Source organism: Parus major, chromosome 1 (assembly GCF_001522545.3).
Source record: "Parus major isolate Abel chromosome 1, Parus_major1.1, whole genome shotgun sequence".
Taxonomy (NCBI): Eukaryota; Metazoa; Chordata; class Aves; order Passeriformes; family Paridae; genus Parus; species Parus major.
This window is the reverse complement of record NC_031768.1, coordinates 83,846,690-83,869,905: the sequence shown is the minus strand read 5'-3', so window position 1 is coordinate 83,869,905 and position 23,216 is coordinate 83,846,690. Positions and strand designations below refer to the sequence as shown.

The window sequence follows — 23,216 nt, the reverse complement described above, 5'->3', positions numbered from 1 at the left end:
TTTTGCCGGATCATGTTTCCCACATGGTTTTGAATTGTGAAGATAGAAAGAAGTTGCACAGGGAAATTTGACAGAAAAGGGCCTGCAGCTTGAATTTTGGCTTCCAGGGTGGTTAGATCTGGAATTTTAGCTCATGTCTACTAATCTCTCAGTGTGCTGAAGTCACACTTCAGCTACACTTCTGCTGCAGGAATTTCTTTACATGATAGATCACAGTTGAGCATCTTCAACTCAGGTAAACTGTCTTGAGCCATCTGATGTTAATCATCCTGTCTGTGAGATCCTTGTGGCCATTTGACACTGCCCACATTCTTCCAAGCAAGACATGATGACAGAGAGAGAAACATCACACCACTCCTCACAGCATTAATCATGGCTGACTTGTCCTGCTAATGAAAAAACCGCTTCCTCTGTCTCTTGTTCCTTCCTCATATCTAGCCAACTACTTGCCTTGGGGGGTATGAACACTGAGCCCAGATAACAACCAAAGTAAGCCCTTAGCTTGAAATAGTTTGGAACAGCTTCTTTGGAATAGTTGAAATTTAAGCTGCACTGTTTATTTGTTTGTTTGTTTCTTTTTAAAAAGCTGCAACTCCACTTTCACAAAGACAAATTTTTAAAATGACCAGGACATTGACTCAGGTATACAGTAACCCTGTAATGATTGTACTGAGTAAACCAGTAAGTTCATTAACACACTGAAAGTAAAGGAAGAAATGCTTTGGTTTTGTTGTTGGTGGCATTTTTGTTTTTGTTTGTTTTGTGTTTGTTTTTTTCATTTTTTTTTGTGGGAACACATTTTGTATTGGAATATCTACCCATTTTCTGCTCATCTCTCAAACTGAAATCTGTCCAGAGATTACCAGCATGATTCATAACAATTTGGGTGGATCTGAGTTAAGGTCTCCATTACAGATCCAAAGGAAATAGACACAGCCCAATTCATGGATGCTTGCACATAAACATTGTCTATATCCACATACATTAGGAGTCCCCTTGTCAGTACTGAAGCCCCACCTGGATAGTCCTGCCCCAGAAGAAAAAGGAATAGCAGTGATGCAAGAATTGGAACTGGAGAAAGAGGGATGCTTGAGAAGCCAGCACTGAAAGACACTGACTGAGACAGCATTTAGTCTAGACCTTTCTCAGCAGCTCTTTGTCTAGTTTACACTTAAAAGCTTTTAGCACTAGAGTTCTTCAGACTCCTCTGATTTCCTCAGTGCCAAACTGCCTTCCAACTGTTTATGAGGAGAGGAGACTCTAGATTCTGTCTTTTAACCATTTTTAATATGGGTGATGTTCAGAAGACGGAGTCAGGCTGTTCTTGGAGATGTCCAGTGGGAGCCATGGACATGAGTTGCAGTTGAAATCCATACCAGGTCTTAGAAGTAGAGTTGCTCACAGAAAGTTTGGTCAGCTGCAGAACCAGGATATAAAGGCTGTAGCCTCTCTATTCTGATAGATACTCAAATTGTACTTGAAAAAAGCCCTGAGTGACCCAATCTGACCTCCTACTTAGCCCTGCTTTAAGGAGAGGGACCAGAGATTTCCAGCAATGCCTTTCAGTATAAACTATCCTGTGATACTCAATTTTTATGATGATGTTCTTATGATTATAAGTTTTTTGGGGGTTTTTTTTGTTGGTTTTTTTTTTTTTCTTGTGACTAAATTGCTTCAAAATAAGCCAATTTCTGGAACACTATTACCTTGTTCTTCTTCAATGTGCTCTTCTCTATGGTAAACAATTTCTGGCTCAGTACAAATCCTGTTCAGGGTTAGCTAAGGTACCGCCAGGAAACTCCAGGCTTCATTCCAAATGACCACTTCAGGAACCTCTTTTGCTTGAATCATTCTTGCTGAGAAACACTGAGATACTACAGGAAAGAAGTTCTAACATCATTGCTAGACTTCCAGGAACCAGACTCCCTCTGTGCTTGGTTTGGAACTGGTAATGGGAGTTCACAGTTCCAGTTCGGATCATGATCATGCTGCAGAAAACTTCCTGAGCCGTATAAAGTGCCTGCTACATCAGCAGTACAGAATGATTGCACTGTCCCCAGCCAAGATGCAGCAGCTTGAGCTGTGCCTCTGTCCCCTCACTTTGCAAAGTGACTATCCAGGTAAGGGAAATGCACTGTCCACTGGAGGAGAAGCCATCGTGGCTGTTTGAGTGTGCAGGATGTGAGCTCAGGGCAATGCCAGAGTTATAACTCAGCTCAGCTGGAAACAAACTCTTTGCTTAGTAAAATATGCAGCCCCCTGGAAGCATTCAACCTAATGAAGTTGTCCCTGTTCAGGGCAGGGTCTTGGAACTACACGTTTTTTTAAGGTTCTTTCCATCTCAAACCGTTTTGGGATTCTGTGAAAACCCTGTAACAGTTTAGGTAAAGCTACAGATGTCTTTCCATGCCAGCTCCCTGTGCAAGTGATCTATGATCACAATATGCCATAAAACCAGAGCACTTCATAGGCTTCCTTCATGACAGTGGTGGATTGTGTCAGGTCTTTCTGAGCATCATATCTGTTCCTTCAAGGCATCACCATGCTTGAAATAAAAACAAACCTGCTTTTGTAAGGAGCCAGACCACTCCTTTTCTAGGAACACAGTATGTGTTCTGGCAGAATCATGCTTCAACAACTTTAGATTTACAATCATCAGAAGTAAATTCTGATTATTTATTTTGGATAAATAATGAACAGCATAAAAACTGCTGACTTTGACCTTCATTGGAAAAGTTGGTTTAATGGGCCCCATAAACTCTCCTATTGATGGCAGGTTCATAAAGTCCATATCGACTTCAGCTAAAGGCTATAACTTCTATCAATACAGTCAACAATTAATACTGGCTCATAAAGGTATCCTGTAAACTGAGTCATAGCATTATGTTACTTTACGTTGCCATTAGCAAAATTTCATGTCTTCTTGAAAATGTTTCTCTTATATATCTGGGGTTTCTCAGAATAGCCTGTGTGATAGCTAGCAGCCCAGAGAAACACTACTCATGTGGAGTGAGGAGGGAGGAAATGCCTTTGTGTTTGGCAGACAAAGTTTCTGGGAGGATCTCAGGCTTCATTTGCTCCTACAGCAGGTCTCAGTGACCAGGTTGTACACAAAGGTTTTTCACACCTTTATCTGTGCCAGACAGTTTCAAAAAGAAAATACTCAAATTCTGCCTACTTAAAAGACTTCTCCCTAATCTTCTTTTCCTACCTTGCAACATTTGTTTGGATATGTTTGTACTACCAATTCAATCCCAGCCCTTATTTTAAAGTGACCTTTTCTTAGTTGTGGACCAGTTTTTCTGGCTTGAACATGGTCTGATGTTTATGACATCTTTCCAGGGAAGTCTAAGCATCAGATGAAGCTCACCATCAGCACAGTTTGGATCTTAATATTCTCTTTCAAGTTCCACCACCTCCATTTCTCAGTATGGACAATACTATTGCATACTGGACACCACAGCAATCTAGGTTTTATTTGTGCTACACAGACTTTTGTTTTTAGTGTGATACAGTCTTTCTCATTCAAAACACCCAACATCTAAGACTGCAAATGCCTAGGCTCCAAGGAAACTCCTATATTTATACAGCACTGTATGTTCTCCACCTCTCATTTCCCTTTTTCTAGATTCTGTGAAATGATGGTTCAACGAACGGTTACTGTGCCATTAACCTTAAGGAAAGAGGAATTGAAGGTTGTCTCCACCCTGACATGAGTCCTATAGCCTCTGTGATTACTTTCAGAAAAGCCTTTCAAAGCATGTGAAGTTCCTAATGTGCTGTTTCTAATATAATTTCTCTTGTAAGCGATCTGTAGGTACAAAGTTGAATTTGCAGGTGTAGAGCTAGCATTACAGAAAGCAGGGAAAAAGACTCCAGCAGATAATTCAATTCTTCTCCAGTAAGACCAAACGGAAAAAAAAAATAGTAAAATTCTATATTTTGCTTTCCTTAGCAATGGAAAGAAAAAATATATGGGAGAGGATTGCAGCTGCTCACACCTCACATGGGAAGCACAAAAAAGAGCTTGGATAGAGGAGAATGGGACGGAAGGGCAAGGTGCTTACTTTTGGCTGCTTTCTATCAATTTCTTCTGAGTGTGCAAAACTTTAGTTGACCTTGATGATCCCTCTGATTTTTCATCAAAACACAAGGATCAGAAGGAAAACAATATAAATTGACACTGTGTGAGTCTGCTTGTAAAACACTACACTAAGGATCTTGAAAAAGTATGGAAAAGATAATTTAAAAGAATTCTTCTCAACATCCTTTGAACAGAAGGCCATTTATCTTTGAACTCTGCCTAATATATCATTATCTCCGAGCAGAAACTTAATAAGCTTCAACTCTAATTTTGTTGGAGTTAAACATAAAATCATGTAGGTGGTGTATGTCTCGCTATGTCATGCTTCCAGAGGAAAATTCATCATCATTTGTCACTATAATACTGTGGCAAAAAGCATGAAAAGAACAAGTGATACAGTCATTTCACATGAGCTTTCTGCACTGAGCACAAGTGCCCGATGACTTGTACGCAGCAGCTATATTAAGAAGCAGGCTGTGCTATAATTGAATTAAAGGTGCAAAGGCATATAGGACTGGATGAACTCTTGGGTCAAGTTGCAATTGAATCAAAATCTCCTCTCCTTCTCCTACACTGCTTGGCAGAACTGCTGACCAAAAGGTTTGCAGACCTACAAAAGGCATGCAGGAATCCCCACAGCTGGGGACACAAAGTTACAGAGATAAAAAATCTGTGACCTTCAGCTTTTATTTTGCACAAAGAAAAAGGCTTCTAAAAATATTTCGCCATCGTTTCCTTCAGAGAGCAGTCAGCCAATTTACATAAATGAAACGGCCCCTGTCAAGGAACCAGCAAGGAAGAGAAGAGAATTATCTGCCCAGAAAATCTGGGCAAAGATAAGAGTAGCATCAGCCAGAGGAGGGGAGATTTAAATGCCTTCCCTCTGAAAGGTTGCTGCAAAAATCAGGGAGAGTATTACAGCTATTTAATGATCTCTGTTGCAGTGATAAATAAGTAGGAGCTTCTCCAGCAGTCCATTAACAAATACTCTAGGACAGTACATAAGGCCACGACATGGGGCTGTTAGAAGAGTGTTTTCACAGAGTCTGATAAAAAACCCCATCACAAAACCTAAGGAAGATTAAGGTGGAGTAGCAGGAAGAGACATTCCTGATAGAGCTCGAGGCTGACACTTGCATGCGCTGTCACCACTTACCGGTTTCAGTATTCTCATGCTCCGTGTCGGTGAGGGTGAGGTTGGAGTTGGCCCGGCTTGACAAGCAGGAGCTGCGTCCAGACTTGGTGTTGCGTCCCCAGAGCCTCACTGGGTGCTCAGGCGACATGACCACGTCTGCTTCCGTGTCGGCATCCGAGCCGGCGCTGATGGAGTAGCCGCAGTGAGGCAGCCCGATGTCGGTCCGGTACAAAGTCCCGTGTGTGGGTGCCACATCTTCAAGTCCCAGTTCTCGCAAGGAGAAGTTGGCTCCTGTGAGAAAAACACATCAGCCTGATTAATCTTTAATAGGGCACGGTGCCATCTAGCACAAATCAAGAGCAGAAGTGCTCATCCTCTACCTTCATGGGGCACAGCAGCGTCACAACAACACACAGCAGCATCATTCCAAAGATACCCCTCTTCTGTGGTCTTGCTCAGTGTGAGACCAGGAGACCACACAATCATAGAATCATTAAGGTTTTAATATCATCAAGTCCAAGCATTACTCAGCATGTCCAAGTCCACCATGAGACAATGTCTCTAAGCATCTCTAAGCCCTCATCTAACACTTTTTTTTTTACAGTTCCAGAGACAATGATTCCTCCACTTCCGTAGGCAGCCTGTTCCAATCTTTGACCACTCTCCCAGTGAAGAAATTTTTCCTAATATCCAATCTCAACCTCCCCTAGTGTCACTTGTGGCATTTTCCTGTTGTCCTATTGCTTGTTATTTGGGAGAAGACACCAGTCCCCACCTCACAACAGCCTCTTTTCAAATATGTCAAGATTAAAAGTGGCTGGATTCCTGCTTCTGGAACCTGACAAAACTCAGGGCATGTTCAGTGAAATCATCAAGTTTGAAAGCAAAAACACATGTGGAAGTGGTGTAATTCTTTAGGAGAGGCAAAAAGTAATCTTCTTGTGAGAAAAGCGAAATGAGGCATGCAATGATCAAAAGTCCTACCACACACCTGACAACTTCCCTACAATAGGCAATTTGAGTGAGTTCTGCTCATTGAAATCCCTGAAATTACATACCGTGGATTTAAATTTCCTTTGGTGATTTCACTTTCCCCTTGCTGACCACTCACACCTTGGCTCAGTTTAGCTATTCATTCTGATAGAGTCACAGCAGAGGTTATTTGGCTGCAAATAGATGCAATTGTTTAGCTGACTAAAAATACAACCTGAAAAGTGACTCTTGACTCCATGTCTAGTTACCTGCAGAGCTTCAGAATCAGAATGAATTGATATGAATAAGGCTTCAAATATTAGCACACTTTGTTTGTAAAGTTCCACAAAGAGGCTAGGGAGAGCAATTTTAATCCACATTTATTTATTAATGCATGCATTTATTTTTCAGCCCTGAATATCTTGAAAAGATTTTGGCCACCCATGAGTGCCTTTAGCTACACAGTGCATTTATACAGCTCAATGCACCCCTGCTTCTATTATGCTATGCCTTGGATGGATTAAGGAACTGAGCAGTTTGCAGCTCAGGCATATTTCAACATGATAAATCTGGATGCATGATCTCCAGGAAATTTCAGGATAAATATTCCTTTGAACACTGAAGTTCATAACTACTCATTATTGAAATCTGTTAATCAAATCTGGATCTCAAGGTTGTATCCAAAGCTGAATTATCATTTTCTCCTTTCTCAAGACCCCATAATCATGTGGTTTTTTTCCTCACATTTCTATTTGTTGGTGTCAAATATCATATGGTAGAAAATGTGCATCCAATAGAAATAGTCAGTTTTCTACCTTTCCAGAGTAGTTTCACACTTGTGGAAACACCCTAGCTTGTCCTTGAACCCTGCTGCTTGGGGAAGGTCTTTCATATTACAGCACATATTAGATGCATCAGATGACAGGTTGCCAAAAGTAGATGGTATTTTACTACATTTTTCCATTCAGTTGATGTTACAGCTCATAGTGAACAGAGAGGAGATATCTGAATGCAAGGTGAATAATGGCACTGGACAGCCTTTTCACGTATAGCTCAGAGAAGGAAGGAGCTGTTTGATGGCAGGACAAAGCTCTGCTTCAGCTAGTTATGGATCTGCAGCTGACAACACTCCAACTGCATAAAGGATTCATGAACTTCACACCTTTTAATTGACCAAACAAGATTAAAGCTTTCAGACAGAGTGGACAGAAAAGGTTGCTTGGGGCTCACACCTCTGTCCAACCCTAGGGCCTTGCTTAGGAAGCACAATGCAAGCTTGTGGCAAAGTAATCCATTTAACTTGATTGCAAAGTGATTTGAGAGATTGTCCTCTACTGTCTCATGGCAGGAGGAAGCAAATAAACCTGACCTAAGTTATAAATGCTAGGAAGCAGTATCTCCTCAGAGACCTTGCTCTTCTCTTCTAGTTTCGACTGACGTGTAAGGCCATGGTTTTCTAAACTATCCCTTGTGGAGTACTGAAAAACATCTTTTGGTTTTCCTTTCGTGTTTGAGTCACTGATGGCAAGTTCCATCTTCGCCTGAAAGAAGCCACACTCAGCATCATCAGGCACATCAGTGTGCAGCATGACCGATGTTCTCCAGTAACAGCAGCTCATAAATTATGAAAAATGACTGCTACAATTAACTGAAAATCAAATTTATTTGCAATAAACAGAAGCAGATGCATTGATTTTCATATTCTATGCTCACTGTTGCCTTTTAAGCTGGAAGAACTCAAGTCAATAAAAGGAAGATAATAAATATCCAAGACTTTTTAATTCAGATCTGGTCTATTTTCTCCTGTGCTGACTTGCACATTTGCTGACACTCACTCTAGCTAAAACCATTTAAATGCTGACTTGTTTATTTACTGAATTTATTTGGTCAATTTGAAATGTTTCCCTCCTCTGCCTTCCAAACCAATGCAGGAGAGAAATTCACTTCGCCTTGTTGATGTCAAGCAGGCTAATAAGGCTTGGTTTCAGCTGGCCTGCAGCCAAGCAGCATTACAATGAAAGGTCCATTCATGGCTTACAGCCAGTGGAAAATGTGGCACAGAAAGTCTGAGATTATGGTCAACACTCTTCAGGCAAGTTTTGGGACACTCAGGATAAACTGGGAGAAAGCTTTAACTTGAGCCATTTGTGAAGGTTGTGTCAGAAACAGAACTGGTGGTCTGAAGTGGTTAATCTTAACTTCTCAGTGAATTTCAGAGACTTAAACCAGTTATTTTTACTATTTCTCTGTACCCTTCAAAATTTTCCTAAGGAAGTGTGAGTTTGAGTACAGAAAATTTACACTCCCTGTCAACAGACTGGATTTTCAATAAAAGTAATCTTTTGTGGGCTTCTTAGCAGAAGTCCATGGATCTGCCTGGCCTCATGGACCTCCAAGTTGAAAACCGCTGACCTGGAATAATTCACATCTATCCTGCATGGTGAATATATTGTTGAAGCAGGCAAATGCAATGACCTAAAACGTTTCTTTTTCTTTATAATGTTATACATTCCTTAGAGAGGATAAAGTACTTCAGAGTTGCTAAGAGAGAAACTGCTTTTATGATGTCACAGTGTTACTTACAATAACTATTGGCCTTTTTGTTGATTATTGTCTGTTGCAGCTATTTTGAAACTCAAACACCAAAGCTATACACATGAAGATATTTCTGAAAATCATTTTGCTTGTATGTGCCTTGGAGATGAGTCTTGCACCAAAACCACAACTGCATGATTTTTGAGAAGTGAAATTAAGCAGCCCCCAAGTTTAATGAGTGTAATTATATGCATACCTTTTGGGGAATCAGCTTCTCTAAATTCCAGAGGATGTGCTCAGAGTACTCTGGGTCAGCTAGTTTATGTTCATTTTCTGGAATGCTGCCTACTCTATTTGACTCACTTTGCCATTTTATGCTTTTCTTGATGGACTTCTAAAAACAAATTATGTGAAGTCCTGGTTGGAATCTGAGATACATCTCTACAGAAAAATGAAGATGAGTCTTATAGTAGGGGCCAGAAATCTACCTCATATAGGCATTAACAGCAGTGAAAATGTAGCTGCACTAACTTAAGGGTAGCAATAAAAAATAGAATATCTGGAATCTCTTATGGAACTGTGGAGTCCACCGTGACTCTCGAAACTCCATATCTTCACAGACACTGGGACTCATATTCACTAAATGTGCTCATGTAAGTCCTAAAGTAGTTCCTCACTCCTTTAATATGGGACCACGTCCCTAAGGTTGGACCTAAACCTTAGCCTGCAGGCCATGTACAGCACCAAGAGGGTTCATCCCATCTGGAGCTCAGATGCCTCCTTTCTTCCAGGGTTCTTGGGTTTTTCTGTAGACCAGATGGACAGTGTGGACAGTGACTCTCTGCTTGTTGCCCTCTGCCTCAGTGTCCTCATTGATTTCCTTCATGACAGAGCAGACACAGGACACAGTGAAGGATCTCCTGAGCAGGCAGGAGCTTTCCATGCCACGTCAGTACCGTACAGTATACGCACAGGGCGTTCTAGTCCCATGGCGGGAATTGGCAAAGTGCTGCTTCAGACAAAAAGATTAAGACATAGAAAAACGTCTTAATAAGTGCTAATGAACATGGGATATGGGTATGCCACTTGAGGACACAGGGCTGCATAGAGTGTCTGTGCAATACAATGAAGATGATCTCTGCTGTTCTCCTTAAATCTCTCTTTTGCATCTTGCTTTTGTCCTCAGAGTCTTTCAAAGGTAGCGTCCCACCCAGCTCCGGCTCTCAGCTGATTCCCTCATGCTGCTTACAGCTGCATCCGCTGAAAAGTACCCACCTGCTCGGCAGAATTCATCAGCCTCCTGGTGCACCATGTCTTTGACCCTATTGCTGTAGGTCAGCCTGGAGTCCTGGTCATAAGCCTTCAGGGTCTCGCTGGAGCTGTAGGACTTCTGGGGTGCCTTGCTGTCCTCACTCTCGGCTGAAGAGCTGGTGTAGCGGCGCTCGGTGTCGCGGCGCCGGGTCAGAGATCGATACGGCTTCCTTTCTTTCACATCCATGGCACCCTTGTCTGAGTATTCAACATTAAAATAATTACGTCTGCCTGGTGGTCAGATTGGAATCACCTGAAAGAGAGAATAAAGAAATTTCACGCCTGTGGGCACCCAACTGCTAATTTGCCTTCTTTATACATTCTTACACTGAAGAAAAGGGAGGGATGTTACTTAATGGATTACAGAAAAAACCCTCTTAGAACAATTACCAATAAAAAGAAAGTCTCAATTATGTGTGACTCATTTAATAATTTCCACTGCTAACAGGATACATATACGCTGCAACCTGCATCTGTCTGAACCAGGCATGCACTTGGGAATTGGATTGCGATATTGTGTGTCCTCTTTCCATAGGAAGTGATTCAGACACCTTGAGAAGGCATGTATTCATCAGTCACCTGATCTCTGGAAAATCAGGTAATGCTGAAATGTCTGTATTTGGGCAACTGGAGGGCTGTGGGAAAATGCTGTCCTGTGGTTTTAATAATGTTTCCATAGATCATGAGGTTAGAACGTATGAACAAAAGAGTGAGATGGTATATGAAGGCAAGTGGGAAGGGAGAGGGAGACTGGAAGTATGAGGGAATGAGATGTGGATGGAAATTGCATAAATATGTCTTTCTTTTCAGAGGGCTCATCTTTACTGGGCTGGAAATACATTAGAACTTAAGCAGAGCTGAGAAACTGTAAATAAATTATAGTGTTCTGCTTCATGTAACAACATGGCTTGAGATTTATTCCTCTGGAAAAACCAATGTATATATGCACTACAATGCAAGCGTACATGTCTGCACACAGAGAAAACAGATATCAGAAATAAAATGTATTAAACATATTTTTGTCAGAATAATTAATGGTATTTTTACTTCAAGTTTATTAAACATGACAGAAGTCACAGAAAAAATGAAGGCAATGACTTGCATCAAGATGGAAAAACGTGTTCTTTAATATCTAAATTTGTTTATGAGGAAAAATAATGACATAAAATTCCACAAACTAAACATGGAAAATATGTAATTACGAGCTGAACTTCTCAGAAACTGAATCCTCCTGAGTGCTAAAGAAACAGAAGTTGAGTCTCTACATGCCACCCCAGGATATTGTTGTTTGCCATCAGCATTTAAAAACAAAAAGCAAAAGGTTTAGAAAGCACCTTTCAGTTCTTGGTCTTTTTCACAGCAAATACATGTGGAAATATATGGCAAGAACCGAATCACTTCTGTTGTGAATGTGCTTTCTTGAAAAGCTAAACCCTGAATGTACTAATGAAATCTTACTCACCCGTGACTCAGACCCTAGCCTTGCTTCACATGCTGTGCCCTTGATTTCAGAGAATCATAGAATCACAGAATGGAAGAGACCTTGAAGATCATCCAGTTCCAACTCCCTGCCATGGGCAGGGACACCTTCCACTAGACCAGGTTGCTCTGAGCCCCATCCAAGCTGGCCTTGAACACCACCAGGGATGGGCAGCCACAGCTTCCCTGGGCCAGTGTCTCACCACCCCCACAGTAAAGAATTTCTTCCTCAAACCTAATCTACACCTGCCCTCACACAGCTATAGTGCAGTAGTTGAGGATGGATGTGCTGTAAGCTTTGTAAGTCAGTTTAAAGGGATGTGTTGTAATGTAGCATTTGTGGGTTTTTTCAGGTTCTGATAACCTACAAATCATAATAGTAATACTGAAGCCTAAAGACAACATTTTATTATTAATTTCTTACTTGAAAAGCTGTCTGGAACAAGCACAATTAAAAAGATACTGGAGTTGAAGAGACACAGCAGGAGGAAGAAAGAGCTACAGGAAGGCTGTGAGATAAACTGGCAGCTGGAAAAAGAAGAGCAGGGTTACACTCCTGGTACTCTCATGGGGTTAAAGCATGACACACTCCTGTTTCTGCAATTCTGATTCCGCTAAAACTGCTCTCTGGGTTTTGTCCCTTTAACCTCCAAAACCAGCTTTGAAATGACAGATGCTAATTCCAACACCTTGTATGGCTTCTGTAGCATTCTTCCTGGAAATAATAATAATTATATATATATATATATATATGTTGTCTCCCAGTCTAAGTTCACACATTCGGTTTGTCAGCAAAATGCATAGAAACTACTGAACACTTAGGGATGGAGGGGGGAAAGGAGGAGTGTCTTATAACGAGTTTTACCTAAATCATCCACAGAGATTTGAGCACCACTTTGATTTTAAAAATGTTTTTAAACCCACTAAACTCATTGACTTAAATTCATTCATGTAAATGCAATACAATGAATGCAAATGGGATTATTCACTGGCCAAAACTGACATGTTAAATGCATTGCAGAATAAGGACACAAAACTAAGGCCTGAATGTAGAAGCAATAGTGAAGGAGATTGCATTGTGCTAAGGAACAATAGCAGCATGTAAGAGACCTACCAAATATTGGTAGATTTTTTTTTTTTTTTTTTCATTGAATCAAACATATTGGTGCTTTCACACTGGAAAGAAATAAAAGAAACAGAGCATCTGATTGCCTTTCAGTGCACTGTCATCTCTCTTTTTTTTAAAAAAACAACTTTTGGCTTGAAAAATTGTAACTTTTTTTACACTTGTTATTGAATCTGTTTGTCTCCTTTATAGCATCTCTGTATGAAAATCTTAGAAGGAGCAGGTTTGTCATACTTTTGAATATAACACCTTAAAACAGGCTCCTTCACAAAAGCCCAGTATTGAGAGCCACTATAATGAACACTGAAATTGTGGTTTATTGTTATGGGGCATGGAGATAGAAGAATGTGAGTGAGAAGTGGTTGCTGTCTAAGAAATAAATGAGAAAAGGTGGCTTCTATCTACTCCTGAGTACTGTAGCAATTCCTACCTAGGGCTGGTCATTTAAAAACCCTCTAGCAGGAAAGGAACATGTGCCAAGAAAGCCTTTTGCACTGCTAGAGCCACAAGGTACAAACAGGGTCTGTAATTACCATTAGTAACCTTGCAACTTAGGAAATGACAAAAAAACATGAGGAAATTGAATGAATTCCCACCAGATGAAGGGTTTTCTTTTTGTAAGGAAAGGTGCTGAAAAACTGAAAATTCTCCTACAGTTCATCAAAAATAGCCCTGTAAATTTGCACCATCCATATGCACATTCCTCTGTAGCAGTGTTTCTATTCCCAACTCATTCAGGTCTTTATAAATTTAACTCTTCCCAACTTTTTATTTCTCTCTCCCTCCCAACTTGGCTTGACTTTCCAAATAGAAAGGTTACCTCCATAAAACATAATGAAGACTTTTTTAAAAGTTATTTTTAAAGATTGAACTGTTGCATTTACCTGACTTAAATAGGTTTCCAGCACTTCTCCATGGACATGCAGTTCTTCTCATCTCAGTTTTATGGCCCAATTCCCAGATGGTTTAGGTACCTTACTGTCAATGGAATTGTGTGGTCAGAGAGTTTGCCTCATAGTTTTCCTGTGGTAGATTATTATTTCTTTATTTGCTATTCCTTGTGTCTAGATTTTACCTCTGCTACAATTTCATCAGTGCCATCAACACCTCACATTTTTCCTGACTTCTCTGGCACATGAAGAACACAAAGAATCACACTCGTCTCAGTTACATATTCAACCACCAGTTTCTTTCTGTCTTCAGCTCATGATTGCTCCTCATAATTTCAAAATTTTCCATAAACTTGCTGGACCAGATGTAAAAAAACCAGACTTTCTAATATGGACGTTTCCATCTCTGTGTTCATTTTCCCTTTATAAAAGCACAAAACCCTCCTGCTCTGAATAATTTATATTTGAAAAGGGCTTTCTTGTCCTATAATGCAGTGTTTCTAGTTCTGTTTGATTCTTTCATCATCCTGCTGTCTGCATAACATATCAAATTTCACCTTTTTTCCTTTTCCTTTTTTTTTTTTTCCATTTTTAATTGTATTTTAAGGCCAATTAGTTGCAATAGCCATTCCTATTTTTGGCAGCCCTCTGTGTATGGGGGTCCAATCCCAGCTGAACCACAAACTGGTCTGGAGTACAACTCACAACAGAAGCATCCTTCTGCCTTTACTTATTCTACTCAGGAAAATCCCACTGACCCCAGAAAGGCTTACATAGAAGTAAAAGCTTATAAAATCAGATTCCTTGATATATTTTTCAGAAGTTATATTTTTCAGAAGTGTGGGACTCTTCTCACATCCCTGCATATATGTCAGGGAGTGGAGCAAAAATATCAGCTTTCTGGTGCAGCAGTGCAGCAAACACAATGCTTATTTGCAGCTCTCTTGCTTTTGCTTTGGTTGGCTCCCAAATAATCTTTTTTATGATGTTTCATCCTTTATATCTCTCCTCCTCACTCTCAGTTCTGTTGGGTTTTGTTGCTCTTTGGAGCTTTGATTAACCACACCGGCTTTGTGCTGCAGAATCTCACTCAATGAATGGCAAGGGGTATGATTTATTTTCTGAGTCACTGCTCAAAAGACAAACTTGCATCAATCAAAAACCAGACAAGGGAGTGTGACACCACAAAGCGATATGCTAGGAGGCGCTTACAGCAAAAAGGACAGGTGGTCTTTGATAGCTGACTTACATTGCAGGTCACTAATCACAGAGATTAGCAGCAAGGTGATAGACAGCACCTGTTCTGGGAGGCAGCACGTCATATCATCCAATTCTCTGTCAAAATGTGAGGGTTTAAACAGTACAGATAGCTTTATGTAGTTCCCATATAGTTATGGCAGCAGGGTGATGGGAAAGCAGGAAGAGTGAAATATCTTGTCTGCAAGAAAACGTGAGCAGGAGCTCTGGTGGGTTGATTTCACCTCCACCTTTGTGCTGAAGGAAGCAAAAGGCCTACTTCTCACAGTCATTTGTTTGCCTCTGCAAAACTGCCTATGCAGAAATGGCATCATTTTACTTGGTAGGGCATGCTTTTTGTCTTCTTGAACTCAATCTCATTTCACTGCTTAGGGCAATATTTTTCCCTTTTTTTTATTGCTGCTGCCCTTTTTAGAATGAGCACAGCCATAGGATGCTGAGCAGCAAGCTTAATTTTATATTCCCTCCTTTGGGCTCCACAAATCGAACCATTAACTAAGACCTAAAGCTGGCAAGTAGTGAGCAAGTATCCTTTCTTTCACTTTATAGAGGAAGAGATGAGCCATGGAAAGTCAAAGTGAATTGCTTAAGGTGGTACAAGAAGAAAACAACAAAACTGAGGGCAGCCACTTGCTCTATAAGGTTGAGTCTGATACTGAGCCCTGGATTTTTTTTGAGAAGCAAGTCACATAATCATAGTAGAATAATTAATTTAAAAAGATGTGGCAAATACATGCCTGAAGCCTTTGTTGGAGAACAGTAGCACGAACGTCAAGTATTACTAATAAGATGTTCTTTCATGTTCAGTGGTGTCTTTCAGTCAGAAGGACTGTGAAGCATGGACAATTGCAGTTGTATCTGACCTGTGAAATTCCATGGTGAGTGATGAAAACCCCACTCAGAGTCTAAAGGGAGACAGATTTTCCCCTTGTATATTAATCTTCTCAAAGACACCAATGGATACTGGCAAGCCAGCAATGTTACTTGGGAAATTAGCTCCAACTCAGTATCGTAAGCTGCAAACAAATTGTGAGTTCAGATGATTAAATGACTTTGTATCTGTGATTATTAATATACTCCACCAAATTAAGTCATCAGCTGGTATTTTACATCATATTTGAAACTAGGCAGTCCACTGTGACAGTCCTACCACTTCTATGAGCATGCAAATATCTTGTTCAAGTCTCCTTATTGTGATTTTATAGGCTTATGGAAAGGCTTGGGTTGGAGGGAACTTTAGAGATAATCTAGTTCCAACCTCACTGCCACAGGCAGGGATGCCATGCACTAGCTCAGGTTGTTTAGAGCCCTATCCAGCCTGACCTTGAAAAAACCTGGCCTTCTTTACACAAAATATTGAACTTGAGAAATCTTATTTGGTCATTTTTATTTGCAAAAAATTGTCTAAGATATTGCCTCCCATTCCACCTCATCTAAAGCACAAACCTGGCATAACTGTAGTGGTGAATGTTCTGATGCATTCAGCAAATACTTAGGCACGTACTCAGGGGTTATTCAAATCAAATTTGTATTGCCTGGCGATCAGAGTCAACAATGATCTGATCTTAGCAAATACACTACTGTGGCTTAAACAGTGTGATGCCATTTACCAGGTTTCTGGGAGATTCTTCTATAACATAAAGGATTCTTGTGTTTTTTATTAAACTTTAAGCTTCAGATTTATAACAGAGGTTCAAATCCCATGAGGTCTTTGTAGGAAATAAATTAAGCTATAGGTAGAACATCCTCTCACATTTTTGGCAAAGGCTTAGGAAGGAGGCAGGCACAAGAGAGGAGAATGAAGACTTGAATTAATACTGCTTGGCTTCAACCCAGTGCTCAAAGAAAGAAACAAAACCTCCCTTTTCTGGTCTCAACCCCTAAGCCTTTCTTGTACTGGTAAGAGACTGGCTAGTCACTTGGTAATGCCTTGTCCAAAATATGTGGTTTGTGACCTTATCACAAATAAATCTAAAACTGCATTTAGCTGGAGGCCCAAGAAAGCTTGAAACAGTGGTGGTGGGAAAACATGAAGGAGGTTGGAATGCAATTATCTCAATTATTTCTGGTTTGCAACTCCCTTAGTCTTCTGTCGTGGGCTGAAACATTTAACTTGTGCTAATGGAAGATTTTAGGCCTGAAATTAAAAATTATTTTGAATATTTTTTGACAAGTATAAGCAGTCTGCAGTTGCAGCCCTCAGAACCCTACTCTGGCTTATGCCAAAATAGAAATTATTTTGGAAAAAATCTTAGTTTTATATTGAAATTCTCATTAGGAGTCTATTAGCCATTCTTGGATGAAGTGAGTTTTCTTCAGAACCTCAATTTAATAGACAATGCATGATGGCATTTAAATAAGAAATGCCAAAAATACAGCCTGACCATGCACACTGTTTTATGGTAAGCCTACAAATTTTTCCTAACTCTCTATGTCAGACTCAAGGTTTGGGTGTAGGATGTGCCACACATCCAACCCCCATGTGAAACCAGCCCATTTATCTGCAAATCTCAGAGTGACAAAGAACTGGTGACACAAAATGCAGGTAGTCACTGAAAGTATTCGTATTCTTCATCACCCACCTTTTGCTAATTTGGGCTCTTACCTGGGATACAGGAAACTAAAATTTATGTTCTTAATTGAGACAGGATGAAGTTTTGAATGTGTCTCAAGCATCCTAGGTGAAAGCCCTTGGCACAGCCTTTCTCAATCTGTTTGGGAGAATTTTTCCTTTTTCTTCCAGAAAATAAAAACATAGCCTGTTTGGTTTTTTTTTTTTTTCTGATTGTTTATTTTTTTCACAAAAAAATAAAATAAAAAAAATATAATTTCTAGTCATAGAACTGTAGAATGGATTCTATGACAACAAGTAAGATGTCTTTGTGTTGGAAGGGACCTTAAAGGTCACTTAGTTTGCCACTTAGTTTTTTAATTCCCTGCTCTTGGCAGGGACACCTTTCACTAGACCAGGTTACTCAAAACCCTTTCCAACTTGTCCACAAATTCTTCCTCTAGGCCACAACAGAACACTGAGAATTAGACACAAAGCTTACCCAGGAATGTGTGTAAGTGTTAACACCCTGAGTGAGTGTTGTACCAGCCCTTTCTTATTGTCTGAGAGATGAGACACTGGCACAGGGTGCCCAGGGGAATTGTAGGTGCCCCATCCCTGGAAGCATTTGTGGAAGTGTTCAAGTGTTAATAATTAAATTGTGACCCAGGTGAAAATGTAGCAAGAATCCCAAGATGATTCCCATGTGCAACTTGTGCCATTCAACCTCTTTATTCCTCAATTAGGTAACTGAATTCCCATGCTTAGATACACTAGCTCTGTATCCCCACTTCTCTGTCAATAAATTGAACAAGGAAACTATCCATCTTTATTGCCCCTGTATGGATTGGATGCAGTCAGTTTGGAAGAGAACAAGGGGACAGTGGTTGTGAACGGTGATTTAAATATCCAGGTTGGTCCTTCCCCTCTATCTGCTTCAGCAAATTTCTTCGCAGGACCACTGGGTGTGACAGACCCTCATGAACCTGTCCTCTGAGAGTTTGTCTAGTCCCATTTGACTCTGAAACTCTTTTGGCTTTCACAACATGCTATGTGCAGTGCCCCAGTGTGACTGTGTGTGGTGTGAAGAAGTACTTGTCTCGTTTAAGCCACTCTTTATGGTCTTTTTCCTTGGAATATTGATGAGCCCTCAGCCTTTTCCATAAGAAAAGAGGCCTTGAACTCATACCCACTCTCAGATGTATCTTTTTGTTATTACACATTATTTCTGAAAAGAGCTGAATGAAGGCTGGGGCTCTTTTAGCAAGGAAAGCATGTCTGCCTCTTCTGCCTGCAGCCACCACTCTGTATTCATATTCCTCAGTAAATGCATCACACTGAAGTGCATCTCCTGTTTGAAACAGAGTTCAGAGCATCCTCTGTTCTACACCTTCCAAATGCAGCCTGGGGTCTAAGCAGCTCACAGGGTGACAGATGGAATTGAAGGGAACCTGTAGTATAAAACTTGCAAGATCTTAATTTTTTCTCCTTATTGTCATTGGCTTGACTGTGAAAACAATAGAAAAGTAGTTTTGGCCAGCGCTGGCTTTCACTACTGCCACTGAATAGCAGAGAATGCCACATGCTCAACTGAGTTTGGAGGAATATACTCAGAATTATGCTCAAAAAGTATTTATAAGGTCAGATTTATTTTGTATCTGCCTATTTATTAAGACTAATTATATAGTCACTCTGCATAACCATAAGATGAAAAACTTCCTGCAGCCTGGGGAAGCTCTCACCTAATCAGGCAGGACACACAGCATAGGGAAAAAGTATTATCATCCCTCTTCTGCAGGCAAAGGCAACTATCTTATCCAGTTACTTGAATTCAAGTAAGTAACACAGGAAAGTCCTGCAGGATTAGTCACAAGGCCAACCTGCCCTTGACTTACTACAGTATCACATGTAAAAATGTCCCTGCTCTTGTCACAGATGCTGTGGTACTGGGCAATCTCTCCTTGCCTTCCTTCAGAAGGGGGAGAAACTGACCTGTTTTCTTGTTCTGATAAAATTCCCTAAAGACTTGAACTTGAAATTAAGTTTATTAAAATATTAATTATCTGTAAAAAAGACTGCAAGGGCTCATGAATTGATTCTTTTTAGGACTTCTCTGTGAGATAATCAGAGTGCATTGAGAGATGCTAGGGACTGATTAATCAGTGTAACCCCTACTGCGTCCAGAGCTTCACTTCCAATGGCAAAATAAGCTTATGCAGAAGGAAGTGTATTTTTCTTAGGTCTTATGTCTGTGGGGGAAGAAATAGAGAGGTAAAAATAGTAAATTAGAAAGAGGAAGTGTTTGGATTTTTTTCTGAAACAAAGGGCCCCTTCACTGGAATAACAAGGAGGCATATCACCTTCTAGGAAGAGATTTTAAGCACAGGCAAGAGAACTTACACCTGATTGCTGGGTTGCAGCTTAGCACTGCATGTACAGGGATATGGAGAAAAGGCTCTAGGGAGACCTTACAGCATCCTCCTGTGCCTGAAGGGGCTACAAGAGAGCTAGAGAGGGTAATTTGACAAGGGCATGGAGTGATAGGACAAGGGGGATGACTTCAGACTGACAGAGAGTAGCATTAGATCAGATATTGGGAAGGAATTCTTCCCTGTGAGGGTGGTGAGGCACTGGCAGAGGTTGCCCAGAGAAGCTGTGGCTGCCCCATCCCTGGAAGTGTTCAAGGCCAGGCTGGGGCTTTGAGCAACCTGATCTACGAGGAGGAGTCCCTGCTCATCAGATGATCTCTAAGGTAGGTCCTTTCGAACCCAAACCCTTCAATGATTCTATGATTCAATGACCTTGCAAAACAGACATGAATACACTCTTCCAGATGTACAAATGACACTTGACTGAAAGGTGCATTAAGGACTGTAGTTCAGGTAAAAAAATCAAACATTACATTTATTGTATTCTTGCAAAATGCTGCTCTTCTACTTGCTCAAAGCTACTAGAGTAACAGCAGGGTTTATTTTTACTTTATTGTTTTTTTGGTTTTTAAATTTTTTTTTAATTTTTAATTTTTATTTTTTTAACACATGGCAAAACCTCAGATTTCCTATGGATTTAGCCTTCAAGAAAGTTAATTTTCATCTCTCCCATGTTACAGGCAGAACAGACTGGCAGAAAGGAGGTGACCTGCAAATAATGCAGGAAGTCAGTGGCGCAGACTACACAAACCCCAGCTCCTGTTTGCACATTGGAAGCCTGTTTACTGGAGTTCCTGCATTCTATGCCAGTAATAATGAAATCCAATCATCTTTCAGTTGATGAAACACTAGATAAGAAATTAAGTGGTTTATCCAAGTCCAAACTGAAAAAATAAATTCTGAATTGTTGGTATTAAGATCACTAGTTTAGTGGCTAAGTGATGAATCTTCTAGTTTGCCATAGGAAAACATCTTGTATTTGAATTTCTGTGGCAAACTGGAACGACTTATTAAATCTTTTTTATAAGAACAAGTGTTTATAACATTTAACAAAATGAGTGGAAAGGCACTCTCTTTTGCTGAAGAAAAGCTTTGCTGCCATGCTGAGGAATCCATCTTAAAGAATATTCAGCAAAAAGAGGTCTGGGAAGAGGTGTGGGAAGAAAAGGAAAAAGCAAATGAAGGAGCTGGGGAGGGGAGAAAGCAATTGAAGATGTAAATGGCACTTCTTAGTCATACCTTTAATGACTAGCTAGACCAAAGATTAGAAGTAATTGAACTAGCTCTCAGTCAACAAAAGATGCAAGTAAATTGCAAAACAGAGTGGGATTACATTAGTTTACACTAAACCAAAGGTAATTAGTGTTTGAGCAGTGCTTAAAAAGCAGAAATTGCTATATAAATGTTAATTATTACTATTTGTTTCAAATAGATGCAACAAACACAATCTTTTATATGCCTTAGGAAGTAAAAGACAATAAAGCAAAACAGGCTCCATCATTTGGCTGAGACCTATCAGATCACTTTTGGGAAAACACATGGAGTCTTATTCAGTGGCTGACTCTGAATCCTGAGTGTATCATGTGGAGTCATAGGTGAAATATAGGAATATAGGAAAGCCTATATTCTGGGAAATTATAAAAAAACTAACAAAGCCCACCCAAAGCACCAAGGTCGCCAGCTCCACCAATGTCAAAAGAATAAAGAATTTAAGAGATGGAGACCATGGGTTTCAGTAGCAAATAAGCCATCTTCATTTTGGGCCATGCAACAGTTCCTGAGATGAAGAGATAGTTATGTCTACTGCTAGGAAGCAAGATTTTGGGAAACAGAACCAGTTTCTCTTATGCCCTGCTGTACCACTAATTTATTGTGTGATCCTGGACAAGGCATTTAACCTTCTGGGCCCATTCTATGAGAAACAGATATAAACATTCTCCAGCTGTTTCACAGCCGAGGAAAAGGTCTTTTTTGATGCTTTTAAGAATGTCATTTCAATAAATAATTTATGAGACATATCACTATTAAGAAGATGTTCGAAAGAGTCTAGGAGTCTAATAAGAAACTTATGTGGTGAGATCATACACTTTCAGGATGGATTCTGGGCTATAACATGCTAATGATTTGCAAAGATTATTAGGCCTGTTGGAATCATGGACATAAAAGAACCCTAAAGTAAAATGCTTATCTACTTTTTTGCAATAAATTTTCTACCAATTTCCTTCCTACCTTGGCAAACTCTTGCAGAGAAGATTGATAAATAGCAGAGGTCCAACCACTTTGTAAGTTTTAAAATTTGCAAGGGATAATTCAATTACAAAAAGTAATTTGTATGAAAGAAATATTTTGCCAGGATGTGGACTAATAAGAAACCTATATTTAAGCTCATGGTTTTCAAGGCTGTATACAACTGCTAATTTATTAGCACTTATGTCTGTAAAGGAAGCAGTACAGATGGAGACAGAGACAGCAACATCCTCAGTCATACGCTCCTGAAGCCAAATGTCTCATTGTACATATCATTGCCCAAGTGAAGCTGGATCAATGCTTGCATCTGTTGGATGCAGAAATCTGCAGGAAATCCAATTGCCAAGAATCCTTTAAACATAAGTTTGTTTTCACCAAAGTGCAGGCTCTCCCGGGTTTGAAAATGTCAACCTCAGTAGAGGAATGGTTCCCTGTTTCAATGTTTCTGATGACAAACCCTGCTTGAGATGTTCCCTCCTGCTAGGGCTCAGCCACCCTGCTGCTTCCTGCCTCCCTGGGGATACTGATGCAGCTGTTCATAAAACCACACTATAAGCAGATCGGGGAAATTGTCTGGAAATTAAAAGAAAAAGAGCCCTTATCTGCCAAATCCTTACCTTTTTATTTTTGTAGCCTACCCCAGCTTTAATCGAGCGAGATTAATATCAATCTGGTTTTATGGGGGCATTTCACAATTAGATGCAAGGCTGAGGCAAGAGGAGATACACTGGGGTGGGAAGGAAAACAGATTGGGATACTCTTTTCTATCATCTAAGTTGGCAGATGGAGCTGTTTCCACTTTAGGTCATGCGTGCAATAACTTGCCTGACCTAAAAATCTGTATTTCTAACCAGTTTCTAAGCAATAAAACTGGGGGTTTCTAATAACCATTATAGTACATCTTTTCCAGCACTAGCCCCTTCCATCCATGGGCAGGTGTATATTTTGTGACTCTGAGAGATAGTATTGTTCCATTCCTTGACAAGAGAGCTGCTGCTGCTTCATGGAAGCTGCCTTGCTGAAACCCCTTGATCCAAGTTCACAGCTCATCTATTCCCCTTCCTTGCTTGCAAAGCAAAGTTTCCCTGCCCTAAATTGGAATTTCTGTTGAGACTTTATTTTCTCTGCCATATCTTTACCAAGCAGAGTTGAAAACTGATGTAAGCAAACCAGTTAAATGCAGCCAGCATCTTTTTCCTC

General features: G+C 40.2%; 1 protein-coding gene across 6 annotated transcripts in view; it reads right to left on the bottom strand.

The window, feature by feature from the left end:
* Nucleotides 1-23,216, bottom strand: part of TENM4 (teneurin transmembrane protein 4) — a 591,710-nt gene that overhangs the window by 328,053 nt on the left and 240,441 nt on the right. For all 6 annotated transcript variants that reach the window (XM_015638720.3, XM_015638758.3, XM_015638767.3 and 3 more), the window contains exons 4-5: nt 10,002-10,290; nt 5,241-5,510 (exon numbers count right to left, since the gene is read on the bottom strand). In XM_015638720.3, coding sequence (XP_015494206.1) covers nt 5,241-5,510; nt 10,002-10,224 — 493 coding nt within the window. In that variant the 5' untranslated portion in view covers nt 10,225-10,290. The remainder of the gene's footprint in view (nt 1-5,240; nt 5,511-10,001; nt 10,291-23,216) is intronic.